Raw genomic sequence first — 17,353 nt, 5'->3', positions numbered from 1 at the left:
GCTCCTTTAATTCATTCATATTCCTCTCTAAGTTATCCATTCTTGTTATCATTTCCTCATATCTTTTTTTAAGTTCCTTAGTTTCTTTGCATTGATTTAATACATGTTCTTTTAGCTCACAAAAGTTTCTCATTATCCACCTTCTGAAGTCTAATTCCATCATTTCGTCACAGTCATTCTCCGTCCAGCTTTGTTCCCTTGCTGGTGAGGAGTTTTGGTCCTTTCTAGGAGGCGAGGTGTTCTGGTTTTGGGTGTTTTCCTCCTTTTTTCGCTGGTTTCTTCCCATCTTTGTGGGTTTATCCGCTTGTTGTCTGCGTAGTTGCTGACTTTTCAATTGGGTCTCTGAGTGAACACCCAGATTGTTGATGATGAAGTATTTCTGTTACTTGGTTTTCCTTCTACCAGCCTAGCCCCTTTGCTGTACGACTGCTGAGGTCCACTCCAGTCCCTGCTTGTCTGGGGTGCACCTCTAGCAGCTGTGGCACAGCGAGGGATGCTACCAGTTTCTTTTTCTGCTATCTTTGTCCCAGGATGATGCCTGCCAAATATCAGTCTTTTGGATGTAGAGGGGTCAGGGAGCTGCTTGAGGAGACAGTCTGTTCTTTTTAGGAGCTCAATTTCTGAGCTGTGAGCTCTGTTGTTCATTCAGGGCTGTTAGGCTGCTATGTTTGATTCTGCTGCAACAGAGCTCATTAAAAAAGCCCTTTTTTTCTCAAATGCTCTGTGTTGGGGGGTTCGGGCTTTAGTTTTCGACGTCCTTTGCGGTGTCCTGCCCAGCTAGGAGGCAGACTAGCCACTGTTTGCCTGCCGAGTCTCCGCCCTGCTGTTGTGTGATTCGCCCTGTTCCTGCAGGCTCTGCTGTGGTCTCCGCCACGCCCTGTGGCGGAGTCTCTTTGTTGTAACCTGTTGCCTCGGCAACGGCAGGCTGTGTCAGCAGTGGGCGTGTATCTCAGTAGGGACGGGTTGCCTCGGCAACAGCTGGCTGCATCAGCAGTGGGCGTGTATCTCAGATGGGGCAGGTTGCCTCGGTAGTGGTGGACGCCCCTCCCCCCCAGAGCGTCTTGGTCCATCTGCTCAGGATAGTTTGAAATCGTGGTTTTGTTCATCCCACTGGGTATCCCGAACGCTCTGTCCCTGCAATCCCCTGGGCTCGCCTACTGTCCAAGTCTCGTTCAGTCTCAAGTCCAGCCCTCTCAAGTCTCAGGTTGCCGGTTCAACAGGGCACCCGGACAAGCGCGCCCTGTGGGGATTGCTGGGTAGGGCCGGCTGCTGCCGCCCCAGCTGCTGGCTTCGCCAGGCAGACTTACTGCCTGCCGTCACGTGTCTTTTTTATACTTGGGAGTTTCCCCGTTCTGTGGGCAACAAAGATCAGTCTGGAAATGCAGCTCGGACTCACCTCTTTGCGGATTCAACGAGAGCTCCAATCCTGGGTTGTTCTCACAGCGCCATCTTGAGTCCTCCTCCGGTTATATTTATCAAATAATATTTTCAACCTCTTCTGATTTAGGACACTAATTTATTTCACAAAAAAAGTATTTTAAAGGTGATATTTAATAGATCATTATTATGTTGATTTTGTCATTAAATCCTCTAAAGCATTGCTAAGTTCTCCTAGTCTCACTGCTTATTTAAAGATGAGAAAACTAAGTCTAATACTATGCCCAAAGTGAGATATGCTTATGCTTAGGAATTGAGACTAGAACTTTGGGTTTTTCACTTCCATTTCAAAGTTTTTTTCCCTACCATAAAACTGACATTTTCATTTAACCACTATTAGATTTTCATTTAATGCCCTAAAGAGAGAAAACAGTTCAGAGAATATGTTTATAAATTCTAATTGGGACGAAAGAAAAAAGAAAAGAATAATTTTGAAACTTTTGACTGGTAAATCCGAGGCCCCAGGAAATTTTCAATAGTGTGGGTGAAAGATCTCTAGTTTCATCATGATTTTAAGTTACTAAAATTTTTTTCAAGTTCTAACTGGAGTTGATGTTCAAGTTGATACATCTTTGAAAATATAATCATATTAAACTGTATATTCAAGCTAAGAACACTTTAGACATGAAGCATTTACACATATTAAAAAGTCATTTTTTCAGCAAATTATCTTGCGTGGATGTGTGCTTTTTAGTATTGAAGAAGTATAAAGTATATAGAACTCATCTAGTGAGAAACCATGAGAACCCATCATTTATGAAAATCAGGATTGAGAACTGGTGATGTTTAGTTCCAGAAAGAGAAAATCATTCTGGAGATCTGATAGCAGCTTCTAAGTATTTAAAGAATTGTTAAATGTAAAAAGAAGTGTAATTTTGTTTTCCTCTTGCCACAGAGAGATCAGTATTGGTCTTAGTCCCAGTGAATGGGAAGTTTAGCAAATAAATCTGGGGTAAATGTCAGAAAAACTTCTGTAAAACAACTAAACCTTGTCCTACCAGATAGATCACTTTCCATTATTAGATTATTTATATTTATAAATGTAAGTTGCAAAAGTGAATTCATGTCTCAGATTAATTGAATGCGTAAATGCATATAGTACACATATAAAATGACCTGATTAGGAATGTATAGAAAATGTATTAAAGCATCAATTGGATGACATAAATTATATTACTTCTAGAAATAATACATATGCTTAAGAAAACATTGTTTTCATTAAAGGAAAAACTTACAGTAAAGGGGAAATGTATTCAAAATATTTACTGCTTTAAAATTTCATACTTAAACTGTACTTTTTGTTCTATTTTGGGGATACAAATATTTCAGAGACTGCTGAAATATAACTATCTTATGTTTCTAAATACATTGTACATTATCTTGCTATATTGGTGAATTGATTGTAATATAATATTTTGTATAGTTGGCTTAAAATATGACTACTTTTATTGCTGTCATGGTATGTAATGTACACTAAGTCCTCTGGTTTATACATTTGATAAGTATCTTTTTAGGAAATATGAAGTATTGTTGATTTCTTTTATTAAAATATACAGTTGAAGCTCTCTACAACTCAGACATATAAGCTGATAAATATTAAAATGATTTTTAAGTGAAATTAATAAGAAATGTTTCACATTCAGAATAGTGTTCTAAATATAATTCAGTAATAATAACCCAAATCTATTTATCACTTAAAAGCTTGGGTTTCTTGAGAAAAGCTGCAGATACTCAGCATAAGAGTCCCTCACTGGCTCTGAACTGCCAAGTGTAGATCTATTTACTTAGCTTGGAGCTGTGGAACTACATCTCTCTATTGTGGATTACTTTCCTTGGCTTATTTACATAACTTCACGAATGAAGACTAGTCAGTGAATTGTACAGTCTTATATAGCTACAGCAACATAAATTAACCCTATTTGAGGTAACATATTTTCATGGTGTATCTAATAAATGTTTAGCTATGTCTTTGAAGAAAATACATGTGGTTTAGTAATTTAATTGGTTGCCAGGAATATCTAATAATAAATGCTGGTTGTTAAATGCAAATTGATACATTCATGATTAATAGAGGATTTTAACAATTATCATTTTAATCCCTATTTTTAGTGAATGATAGTTTCATGTAAGCTAAATGTATTAAGGTCATTTTTTTTTTTTTTTAACCTTTGCCCAAAGTAAAGATGCTTTATTCCTCTTTAGTAGTACATTACAATTGGTCCTCCATATCCATGGGTTCTACATTTGTGGATTCAACAACTTCACATGGAAAATAATTGAGGAAAAAAAGAATGGTTGCATCTGTATTGAACATGTAGACTTTTTTTCTTGTCATTATCCCTTAAACAGTATAGTAAAATAACAATTTACAAAGCATTTACATTGTATTCGGTATTATCAAGATATGAAATAACATATACAGAAGGATGTACACAGGTTAAATGCAAATACTACACAATTTTATATAAGGGTCTTAAGCATTTGGTACCCACAGGGTGTCCTAAAACCAGTCTCCCATGGATATCAAGGGAAGACTGTATTTTTGTTAATAAATCTGATTAATTTTTAATGTAGGTAGCTTTGATTTAGAAACCAATTTTGACCTTAAAGTCCAGAATTTTTATAAGCTATCTTTTAGAATTGCTCGTAAGTCATTTCTTTTTAAAATCGTAAATTTTACACCTTGCAATAGCACTGAAATATGCATACGTGTATTTCTACAACAGTATCAAAAAACTAATGAGAAGCAATTTTAGTTTATTAAATATTAATGGGTAGTTTGCTGTTAAATTTAAATAAATCTATCCATGGAAATTAATCATTTAGTTGAGTAATTGGAAATTTACTTCTTACCTCATATTTTAATAAAGGTATGAATGAAAAGTATTAACTCAGTCTACAAGCTATTATAACTTATAAACTTATACATTGAAATCTCTGCTGAAAAATAGTCTTAGTGAAAACTGACCATTTTTAACATTGTAATTTCAGCAATATTTATTGAGTGTCTACTCAATAAATTGGATGATAGCAGGAAGGGTGGTATGTAGACCTCAAAATTAGCAAAATGTAAGCCCTGCCCTCAGGCAGCATTCAAGAAAGAGATATAATTTGATGGAAAGAAAGGCTACTTTCAAGTTATATCTCTTCCTTGAATGCTGCCTGAGAATGTCAAATCTGAGATGAACCCCTTTTCTGCCTCTGGATGAGTGGCAAATTATTAAAATCCTCTGAGCTTTAGTTTTCTCTTCTATAAAATACTAATACAATTACCTACCTCGCTATGTGGTTAACAGTAAGATAACATGTGTATTGTACCTAGTAATGGGACTAGCACCATAGAAAGACACAATAAATGGTATGTTTTATTATTAGTCCTAACATTGGGGTGAGCTATATACAGCTTATGGTTACACAAGGTGCAAGTATGAACAAAGTGATTAATTTTCCCTGGCGAGATTGGAGAAAGATCATTACAGCTGGGTGTTGCAGGTTTATAGAATTTATACAGTTGGAGTTGGCAGGAGGACTAAGTGAAAAACATGGCTAAGGCCTAGAACATACAAATGGATGAAGGTTTTAAGCAACAGGAAAAGCTCAGAGAGATAACAAACACCCAAAGCGCCAATAATGAAGAACTTTAGAGTGTTATGACCTTTAAAATCAAGTACTTTACCATCTTTGAGAGGGAGAATCCTAATTAATTTCTAGATTATTGTATTTACTGATTTTTGGTTACTTCCTCTTATAGTTGTTCATGTAATGAATGGTGGCTTCTATGTTCATCATCCTCCTAGACTCCCCTTCACCATATAATTAGATATAAGCTCCAGAAGCACAGGGACCAGCCCATTATATGTCTGCAGTGCCTGTCAGGTAATTGTTGGATGATCACAGACTAGCAAAGGAGCTAAGTCAAGCACCAAAATAGTTAAAAAGAAAAAATAGGCAGTGATAAATACTTAATAAAGAGGCATCTGAGCATTTGTATCTGAAAGCATCCAGGAAAAACTGTGTAATCACAATAGTAATGTTCATTTCCTTCATGTAGGTATGAGAGTTTCTTTTTCATTTCTTTTCTTAAATGAAATTTTATGAAAAATGTATAAACTTTTCAGGTAATTCAGTAGCTTGAAGACTGTATCTTAAAATGTTTAAATGTAAGATTTTTAAAATAAGATCTATCTCAAATATTCATACTAACTCAGTTTACTCAGCAATACATACCTAAATGCTTTCTTGCTCATTTTCATTTTTTTATAAAAGAATCAAAAGCTCCTTTTTTTTTTAATAACTCCGCCACTTAAAAATTATCCTGTCTTCTGTCCTATCACTTACAATTTTAAGATTGTCTTTAGGTTTTTTTCAACGGTTTATGTACTGTTAAGAAATTTCTTCAAGTCATATTTTTTGACCATGTATTTATTAAAATCAATATTGTTTTAAACTATGATGGCCTTTCTCTATTAAGTTTAAAATACTTCTCTAACATAAAAATAATTTTTTCAGGTATTTCTTTTATTTTTTTTTCTGAGCCTTGAAGTGAATGATTTCCTATATCTTAGTACATAACTTTGTATGAGGTTATGCTTTACCTTTCCAGGTGGTATGTTTGTCCACATGTTCATTTCCACAAAAAGTCTGTATTGACCACCATATGAATTTGCTCTCTTCTCTGTAACTTGGAACATATGGATACTTTCCCTTGAACTGCTATTGATTTCTTCTGCGAGGTCATGTCTCTTTTTTTTTTTCTAAAGTATTTCCAGGTAAACTAAAACATAAATTCACCACTTAGACCACAAGTTTTACCATCACCCTTTTGAGTACGTTGTTAAATGTGTGTTTTTTAATGCTTTTTACCATAAACCTCATAGCAATAAAATAACCATAGCAAACATACTTATCTTAATACCATAGTATATTACGAATATATTATTATAACCTCATTGTTATCATCAATTATTTCTCCTGTTCAATATAATTTATATACTTAGTTATGAAAACTATTAAAGACTTGCTTCAATGGGTAAGGCAAACGATACAAGACATACAAAGAAAAAATTGCCTTTTTATTCTGTCTCCCCATCCCCCACCAAGTCCTGTTTTCATTTTGTGAGATAACTAATTTGGAGGGTGTCCATATTTCTGTTTTCAAACATACATATTCACAGACATACTCTAGAATACAACAGCACACTCAGCATGATAATATGGAAATTTTTCTTCAACTTGATATTTTTTCACTTAGCAGTAGATTATGGACGTGTGTGTGTGTGTGTGTGTGTGTGTGTGTGTGTGTAGAAGAGAGAGAGAAAGACAAAGCAGGATCCATCTCTGTTTACACCCACCATTGTGTTTTTAGAGCCACACAGTGCTAGTGAAGTTAAAAATACTTTCATATGTTTATGACTATTTTAACTTTCTGGTTTGTGAATTTCCCAGAAGCCATAGAAAAAAATGCTGATAGATTTAAGTATGGAAAAAATGAATTATTTCTGTATTGAATAAGATACCAAAAATAAAAATCAAAAGATAAAGCACAGAGTAGGACAGAATATTCACAATACAGAAAAAGGCAAAGTATGCTGTCATACAAAGAGGACCAACAAATTGGTAAGAAAAGAATAAAGCCCTAAAATAAAACAGATTATATTCAGAATAGAGGCATAGTTCAATAAGTAGTCTTATATACTTTGACTTAACTATTCCACTTCTATGAATGTATTCAACAGATATATTCACAAGCATGTAAAATGACTTGTGTACAGAATTATTTATTACATTGCTTTTAATAACAAAAGATTGGAAATAACATAAATGCCCATCAAACAAGGACTAGTTATTAGAAATAAGTTTTGGTGTTTCTATGTAGTGGAATACTATGCAACTGTAAAATATAAATGAGGAAACTATACTGATGTGAGAAGGCCTCAAGATAATATGGTTCAATGAAAAAGGAAAGAACAATGTGTGTAATCTACTACCATATGGTGAAAAGGGATTAAAATTATGAATTTGTAGTTGTTTAAATATGTGCATAAACTCTCAAAGAAGAGGTTACAGGGGCTACTAGGGTAGAGGGAAGGGTGGTAGAGATACCGTGTACATTTTTATACTTTCTGATTTTGAAGTATGTGAGTATGTTACCCTGTCACAAAATTAATACAGTGTATTGAATTTTATAAGGAGCAGAATTGTATTCTAATAAACAACTAATCACTTTTATTGATCACTTACTACGTACCACACACTATTGTAAATGCTTTGTTTATATTATCTCATTTCTCATAACAACCCCAAAATAAAAATTATTTTTAAAAAGCAGAAATTGCCATTATTAGATGTGATGGGTTAGTGTGTTTGATTGGGCTCAATGTGTTATATTTACTTAAGATACGTTGAGTATTTGCTGTATGCCAGGCTCCTTGCTTGCTACTGAGAAGTCAGATAACTAAATATGTAGTTATTTGATAGAGGAAGTACTAGAAGAGTAATAATGTGGTCAGAAGACCTGAGTATCTTCAGCTGGCTAGCACTGTGATCTAAAACTGTAATGACTTGTAGTGTCTAACTATGGATGATTCATGGATCTGCAGCATGCAGAATGAAACCTTTTAAAATTGTAGCTACCTGATAATACAAATGTGGTAATGTAATCACAGCAACAGAAGCTATTCAGTGCCTACATGTTCTCATGGGATATAAATAAATATATCTGAAATACATCTGTAGTGGCATTCCCATTCACAGCATACAACACAGAAAATAATTTGACTATTTTCTCACTTCTTCAGAAGATGGTATTTGCCAGAACTATTGTAAATGCACAGAGGAAAAGCTAATAATTTTTTTTTAACTTACAGTGAATGTCTTAATACAGGATTCTCCGATTTTAACTTGCATCAGAATAACTTGGAGGGCCTATTAAAACAGATGGCTGGGCCCCACCCTCAGAGTTTCTGACTCAGGGACACTGCTGCTGCTGGTCAGGGAACCACACACTTTTATATCACTATTTATGTGGGTCATTAGGGCTTAATTCTCTTGAAGAACTTGGGTTAAGAAAGTTGAGAAGAACTGAGAGCAAGACAGATAAATGGCTGTGTTGGTTAGAAAGAAAACATAAACCGCAGGACATGAACCTCCCTACCCCAATCCTCAACTTTTATGAGAGCCAATGAATGACATATGTACCACATAATATAAAACATCATTTCTCAGCCACATTTTTCTGTGGGACATCTATCTGCCATATTGTATCTTTTCAGATGTTTTCATTCTCGATTTTATCTCTTAGCAGAATTCCTAGAAAAGAGGGTTTGATTCAAGATTTCACATAAAATATTTCTACTGATTTTTTAATTCTTACTTCATTACTCACAAACCCCTTACAAAGGTTGCTAAAGGGGTAAGTGTTTTAAATTGTTTTGTGTGATGTTAAATACACATACACACGAGCACATACGCATGTAAATGATTAATAGGTGCGTAGTTGTCAATTTACAACAATTGTATACTGGTCTATTTAGTCTTTTAGGCAAAATTAAATTTGCTTATGTTTATATCCCTACTAATGGTGCTAATTCTTACCAGTTATGACAGAGGTTCTCAAAGTTCCTGGGCAAGAATATTAGCATCTTGGATCTCCTTAGAAATGCAATCTCTTCATTCTAAAAATAGGTATTAATAATGGCCGATCAATATTTTGTGTATTTAATACCCATTTTTAGAATGAAGCAATATTCCTGTTCTTTCTCCCTCTTTTTCTTCCCCTTTCTTCCTCTCCTTCTCTCCTTTTTTTGCTTTTCAACATCCTAGTTCCTCACCTCTACTCAATACATTCCTCTGAACACCTGATTCCTTGTGATTCTCCCGTCCCACTGAAACCTCCAAAAAAAAAAATAAAAATAAGAATAAACACTAGTTATTTGACAAATTTGGTTTTAGAACTCTCAGCCCTTAGTGTCAAAAGCTGATATCCAAACCAAGAAATAATCTATGTACTGTATGTACAGCAAGAATGATCCAGTTCATAAACACCATAAAAGGCATTATTGGAGCTATCCTTCAAAGTATATTAGTATTGTGGTTGATTTTGAATGTTACTACGTATTTCTCTAAAGTTAGATATAAACCATTTATTTGTAGATAGATGTGTTTATCTGCAAGTGGACAGTTTTCATATAAGGACGATTATATATAACTAATTAAGATACAAGCGCAGTTTCTGACACCTGTGACCCTGGCACTTTGGGAGGCCAAGGAGGGTAGATCACTTGAGACCAGGAGTTTGAGGAAAGAAAAAAAAAATGCGATCTCTTGACTTGCCCCAGACCTGCATAGTCAGGAAGGGGACTGGGGGAAACAGCGGCAATCTGTGTTTTTAGCCTGCCAGGTGATTTTGAAGCTTTCTAAAATTTTAGAGCTACTATTTTACTAAATACAGTGTTTTCCCTTACATTATATCCTTTGATTCTTATAGTAATCCTGAGATACATTGTAACTCTTTATCTGTGTTCCGGGGAAAATAAGAATTGAAGAGATTAAATAATTTATTCTAACTCACACTGATATTTAGCAGTATTCCAAAGAAAAATTTTCAGGTCTTTTTCAGATAATATGTCTTTCTTTCCTTTGAATACACTCTGAAACAGTATGTGTTACTTAAGCATTCCAGCTCTTTAAATTTTTATTTTCTAAGTTCTTACTCTTTTATTAATTTTAATCAGCATCTCATGTAAATAACACGTTCATTGACAAGTCAAGTAACAGGACCAGACTCAAATTTGCGTACTTTTTTTCCCCAAAGTATAGGATGGTTCCATCATATTAATAAATGGCTTTTGCAGTTTATGGCCACATTCTGTCTACTTTTGTTTCTATGTGAACTTTTCCATAATAAAAGTAGAACAATATGAAAAAATGGCTTCTGATACTAAAAATAAGTATATAAAATATTTTAAATGCATAGCCTAAAAAAACTCAAATAAAAGTATAATCGGTTTTATAAAACAGTCTAAATTTGCCATCATTATTGACTTAATCTTACTATTCTGTTGTTATTTTAATGACACTTACCAATTTAACTGTTGCTCAGTTACCAAAAAGTGTTTCTAAGATTAATTTGGAGTTATTTCTGTCAAATGAAACAATGCTGTCCTCTCTATTACTTGTAATTTTCATATGAGTCTAAGTTAATTAACCAAATTAGCAAACCATAAAATCAGATGTGTTTATAGAGACCCAAAACCTTGTAATGACTTCAAGATGTGTTTATAGAGACCCAAAACCTTGTAATGACTTCAACTGGAGCTTCAAAACAGAAAATTTTTAATAAGAAAAAAGAGTTTATTTTACTTATCACAACATGACGGATCCTTTAATAAAAAGAAATTGTTACTTTAAGTTGTAACTAATGTTACTCTAGGCTGCGGTAGAAAATATTTGCAAAATGAAAAGTTGACAAGACTGAAATAATTAATGAAGATTTAGGTCATATTTTATTTTCCCTTGTGTTCTCCACATCTGCAATTTCAACAGGATTTACATAATGTGGCATTTGAATTATGGAGAATAGAAATCTGGTAGCATTATAAAACCCGGGCCCATCTGGGAAATAATCTTGGGGCTATATTAGTTATAAAAAATACCTTAAAATGTCCTGATATTTCATCTGTGTAGGTAAATAAAGATATTATTAAGGGGTTTCTTAAAATATCTTTGTAGTGCTGGTTTTATTTATTTTACCTTTTAACCCCGTTTCAACTTCAGAGAAGAAAAGTTGGTGGTAATTATTAACTAATTTCACACAGTAGTGCAGTGGTCATCTCAATAGTTGTTAGTAATTCAATTTCTAGACCCCACCCATAGATATTCTTACTCAGCTCATTTTAAAAGAAGACCCAGAATCTTAACAAGCACCAGCAGTGATTCAGATGTAGTAGTCCCTGGGTCTCAGTGTGAGAAACCTTAGAAGAGAATGTATTCCTTCAAGCTAACATACTAAAAATAAAAAAATTAAGTATTTCAAATACGACTGTAGCCTCTTTTATACAGCTTTACCCTTGGAACGATAGGAATGATTATCATATTTTCTCCCCATACCAGTAATGTACAAATTTAGAACCTTGAGACATAGTTATCATAGTATGTACTAAGCACTTATTGCATACAGTATTTGGCACATAGTGGGAACTGCATAAATATCTTGGGATGGATGTATGAAGGAAACCAAGTAGCTCCATGTTTAGAGTTCCCACCTTGTCCACATGCTATCTTCTCTTTGATTCAGCTGCGTAAGTTATGTGTACAGTTTTATCTTCCTCCTTAAATTGTACAGGTTTTTCATGGAAGGGACCATGTCTTGTCTATGTTCATTTCTATTTTAAACTTTTACACATACATTCCCAGTAAGCAGTTATCAAGTAAAAAATGCTTTGTGATTATTTAATTCATCATACTAGATTCTCGTCTCCATGAGGGCAGGGACCTTTCTCTCATTTTCATGGCAGTTTTGTCTGGACTTGGTAGTTACTGCTTGCTCAGAAACATATGAATGAATGAACAAATTAACAAAACAATAAGTAACTATTTTAATTCAGATTTTCTTAAAATTTGATTTTGGGGGTTAATGAGGTTTTCTGGAGGGTAAATTTATTTTTATGTAAGAGGAAAAATAATCTGCCTTACCCTTTAAGAACAAACTCACAGTGAAAATGTCCCTACCATTTACAAGACAAATTCTGAACTGGTGAAGCTTCAGCAGGGCATTATTGTAACAATTTTATATCTTAGCATTAAATAGTTTATATCAGTCGTTATGAAAATATCACAATTTAAACCTACGTGGCAGTTCTTAATGTCCTATGAAGTAAAGATGTTTCCCCATGAAATCTTGAGAGCCTATCAAAAATCAAAAGACTTGTTTTTCTTTAGTTGAAAAATAAATAAGGAAAACAGAACATCCCAGTACCTATAATACTTTATGAAATAAATCCTATTAATGTACTCTTTTTAAAATATTCTTATGATTATATTTCTTTTCAAAACATATTAGTATCAGTAGATAATTTAGAGCCCTGACAAAGTATGAAATCTCAAGGTTTATGCCCCTGTTAACAGTAACTAGCTGATTCAGTTTCTCCTGACGACTTGCAGTACTTTTTGTTTTTCTCTAAACATTTTGGTTTTGCTGTTGTTGTTGTTTTGTTTTGAGGAATTTCTTATCCTCTCCAAATTATCTGTTCTCCTTTACTTTCAGTGTACCCTAAAAGAATATTGGTTATTTAAGCATTTCCTTTTCTTGAATGATTGTTACCTGAGATTTTACTGTGAATTTTAATCAGCATCTCATATGTGAAACACTTACCTTGACCAGTTTATAGACATAAGATTACTATGGCTTAAATATAGAGATGTATCTACAGAGGTATAGATACCTCCGTGTCACCCTGTCTCCTTTCTGGTCCCATCCCAAACCTCATTCCCTTTTCATTTTTGTTAGTCCTCAAAATGATCCTCTCTGTTACTTAGGTCAGCTCACATGAGCTATCAATTCCCTGACTAGAAACAATTCTTGAATATCCTCCTAAATATGTAGCCTGCAAAAAACATCAGTTTAGCTTCCATAAAAATGTAAGTAAGAGAGGAGTATAGGGGAGATATTGAGAAGAGGGGCAAGGATCAGGACCTCTAAGTAGCCTCAAGCAGCTCAACCATAGTGATTCCAGAGACTTAGATGTGTAGCTCTGGTAAGAAGCAGGGGCTAGGGGAACTTGTCTTTCAGTCATTTACTGCACCCACACCTGCTGTCTTTAGATTGTATACTCCAGATGGTTAACAATGTCAAAGTGGTGTAAAGTTGCTTTTATTCACACCAGAAAAATTGAAAAAGAGTAGTAGTATAAATGAAAAAAATAATTTTTATCATACTTATGGCTCTTTGGGAACACTGGGGTTGAGCTGATTGTGAGGAAAGGTAGAGGCCAAAGAAGAAACTTCAAAGAGGACAGAAGGCAGGTACTGACATGCAGCAAAGGCAGACTACTAAACACTCCCTTATTCTCTTCAGATGTATTCATACTCTGCTTAGGGACTGTCCCTGAAAATGCATTTTTTCTCATTTCTCCTTGACACAGTATCCAGACACACCTCTTTCCCCTAATTCAGATATCCTCAGTCACTTCATGAATAATTCCATAGGAAGGCTTGCCACACAGAGAATTCCAGGTATTTCTATAGAAGCATTTTTATCTCCAGCAGTCCCCTAACTTTTATATTTTACATGATTTTTCTTAGACATGATTTTATCCAAGGAAGTGTTTTCTTTATTGTTTTCAATTTCTTGAAACATTGTTATGGTACTGGAAATTTCATTGAATTTAGTAATCTTCCAATGAGAAAGCTCTCACATATTTTTTATGCTGTTTCTATAATAAATGACTATGATAATGAATTATGTGTTCAAAAGAGAAAATGCAAATTAAACTCCAAATTTTATAGACTCCACAAACTTCTATCAACTTATAAGCTAAATTTTATTTAACTTGCCTTTTTCCTATATATACTTTTTCTAAAATAAGGATATGTTGGAGAATTCATAAATTTGTGATTTTGTTTTGAAAAATTAAAAGTTGCTTATATGGAATGGTTTTTAGGCTACTATTAAGCAGTAATTTAATTAATTGGAATATTAAATAAACTGCTTTCCTTTTTTTCAGGTGATGGTGTTTGTACATGCTCGAAATGCCACTGTAAGAACAGCTATGTCTCTAATAGAAAAAGCAAAAAATTGTGGCCAGATTTCCTTCTTTTTTCCTACCCAAGGACATGAATATGCACTTGCAGAAAAACAGGTAGGAAACAAAGAATATGAGAACTAAAGCATATAACATGCCACATATACCAGATATTTATATGTGAAAGATCCATGGTCTCAATTTCCAAGAAGTTAATTTTACAGATGTTTGTTATTACAATCTTGAATTGTTTCTTGACCTAATGATATTTTATTAAAAAGTTTCACTGCATGTTGTAACACTTATCATTCTTTCCATATGGTTATAATTGTTTAGTCCTGCTCTTTAAAATATAGTTAAAATATAAAATGCAGCTAAATTTCATATTCTATGTTAACATCTAATGGGTTTGTTATTGTACCTTTAAAGAATTAATAATTTTTTTAATTTCTCAGTTTTTATTTCTAAGGTTAATATTGACAGATATAAGCTAAATAAATAAGGCTTTTTTTTTAAGCAATGTAAAGGAATTCTGAGCCAAAAAGTTTGAAAACAGCTGCCTTGTTCCTCAACATACACATGCTCAAAAGACCAAAGGTCTTGGGATCACCTGCATCCCTGTTAGAAAGGACACCTTTAGGCCCCAATCCAGACTCACCAAACCAGAATCTGAATTTTAACTAGATCCTCAGGTGATTTTCTGCACACTACAGTTTAACAAGCACTCCTCAAGGTAATTTGAGTATTGGTAGTATCTTAAGATTTATATCAGGTTTTATTTAATTATATCACATAATTATTTAGATAAAGATTGGGCAGATTGAGGCCCGATGACCAAAGGTCTCTACCTGTTTTATAATTAAAGTTTTATCAGAATATAAACATACAAGTTTCTTTATTGTCTGGCTCTTTTGTTGCACTACCAGAGAAGAATAAAGTAGTTGTGATAGCTACTGTAAATTACTTTCAATTTCTTTGCAGAAAAATCATGTTGACTCCTGATTTAAAGCTATGAAAATAAATTATGAAATAAAAAAAGCTTGGCATAAAATGATAGTAACTTCAAATTTTTTATATATATAAAATATATTAACTGATTAGTCACGGAACAGCTACTAGCCACCAGACATTGTATTATGCACTTTCATATTTATTATCCTAGTAAAATATGTTTAATTCTCATGACTGTACTATACATTTTACCATTTTATATTGATATTTTAAATTCTATGTTGAGCTGATGTTAGTTGTTTGAACATCAGAGTCCCTTTCAATTTAGAACTACAAAATTTATTCATTTTCCATAGTTGTTACTTTTATTACATAACATTTATTGTACAGCTTTGTGTCCTTCCAATTATTTATTAATCATGAATGTATGAGAGTCTTTGAAAAGTCAAGTTGGTATTCATAAGTCTTGTTTTATTTCTTTGGAAATATGAAACAACTCTATGCTGTTTAAAAGCCAAGCCTTGAGAGCCACCTTGTGGATTTCTGGTTTCTTCATTTATCTCAATTCTGAGAACTTTCACTAATGTAAATAATGCAGGTTTATTGTTTAATTATTGTTACTGTAATGCTTAACATTTATTAAGTGCTCACTGGTTTCAGGCATTGCTTTTATTACTTTATATAACTTATTCAATTTTTAACACCTATGATATTGCTGGTATCCCTTGATATAGTGTATATGTAAATCAAATATAGCATGAAATATTCTAGAGCATATTATAATAATTTATATGGAGAGATTTTCAAATGATGTTTATTTAAGGCAATGTCATCAAGCACAAATTCATAGATCACTATACTGAGAGAAGAGTAACAGAGAAATGAAAAGTTTTAATACAATTGGATAGACTTGAAAATCCCTAGTCATTTTTATTATACCTTTTTTATATTTCTATTATACTTGATTTTTATCCTGATATAATATTATTGGATTTTTTTTCAAGAAGAATGAATTGCACATACATTTATTAAGAACATTGTCCTATTCACCATTATATTCCCAGCCTTTCATAGATATTTGTTGGATGGTAGGTATCTCAGAATTACTTTTCTTCTTTGCTTTTATTCCTCTGAGACTGACATTATAATAGATGTTTCACTTTAGTTTTCTTATCTGATCTGCATGATTATGCTGTTCTTTATGATTCTTATTCTTATTTTATAGATAAGGAAACTAAAACTGAGAAAGTAAATAATTTTCTCAGAGAATCTCATATTAAGTAGTGAAGATGTGATTTGAGCCAGTCTGACTCCAAAGTCCACTGTTTTCACTACACTGTGTCCTGTTTGTTCAAAAGCAGACAGAACAAATCCAATCTGGGACTTTCAGAAGACCTTAGGACATGGAGTCTTTTTTGTTTTTGTTGTTTTAATAAAGTAGAAGAACATTTCTTCATAACTATATCCCTCACTTCTCCTAAAGAGAGGCTTTAAAAAGTGAACCCCTCCACAGTGCATATTATTACAAAAGATAAAAGGTCATCTTTCTCAATATTTTCCCAGAGCTCTAAAATTTAAGAGTATTCTTCTTGTGTTAGTAGTACATTCCTTCATTTTTCTTGAAGTGCCTTTGAACTTAAATGATATTAACATTCTAGCAATTTCAAGGGAGCTATTATCCTTATGGTAGGAGACATTTCTTCCCATGTTTTTGAAAAATGGGAAATTAAGAACCCAAAACATTAAAATTTAATTAGAAGGTAAATTTGCTGTGGTAGTACATAGAAATTTAGCCTCATGCCTCCTGTTATATAGCTAAATCCCTACTGTGCCACAGTGATGCTTTACCCGTAAGTGTTTAGATGATCACCTCAATTCCTGACTTACTAAGATCTTTAAAAGCATTTCTTTATAGTTTCATTCAACACAGTATAATTTTATTTGTGTAAATAACAAATAAAACTCCATTAAGAAAATCCTCCCTTTCTTTGTATGTATGTCTGTGTGCACATGTGCATGTAATAAGGCTGTTTCTATGCCTTACCTGCAACTGTAATGAGTCTTTTCTTTCTGGTAAGTAACATTTACACCTCAGGATTTCTCATATAATTTTCATCTTTAGTATCAAAGTCACCCCCAGGGGGAAAACTATCTATATTTCTGGATTTATCCACTGAAACAAGAAGGTAGAAAAAGAAAAGTAACATCTCCCAAGAGCAGTTTAA

At 33.3% G+C, this 17,353-nt stretch overlaps 1 protein-coding gene across 13 annotated transcripts in view; it reads left to right on the top strand.

The window, feature by feature from the left end:
* Window positions 1-17,353, top strand: part of ASCC3 (activating signal cointegrator 1 complex subunit 3) — a 369,134-nt gene that overhangs the window by 147,337 nt on the left and 204,444 nt on the right. For all 13 annotated transcript variants that reach the window (XR_013534438.1, XR_013534439.1, XR_013534440.1 and 10 more), the window contains one exon: window positions 14,160-14,294. Coding sequence is in view for 5 of the 13 variants with exons in the window: in XM_002746863.7 (XP_002746909.4) it covers window positions 14,160-14,294 (135 nt within the window). In the remaining 8 variants the exon portion in view is untranslated. The remainder of the gene's footprint in view (window positions 1-14,159; window positions 14,295-17,353) is intronic.

Source organism: Callithrix jacchus, chromosome 4 (assembly GCF_049354715.1).
Source record: "Callithrix jacchus isolate 240 chromosome 4, calJac240_pri, whole genome shotgun sequence".
Taxonomy (NCBI): Eukaryota; Metazoa; Chordata; class Mammalia; order Primates; family Cebidae; genus Callithrix; species Callithrix jacchus.
Note: the sequence above shows the minus strand (reverse complement) of the source record. Positions and strands in the feature narration are given on the sequence as shown.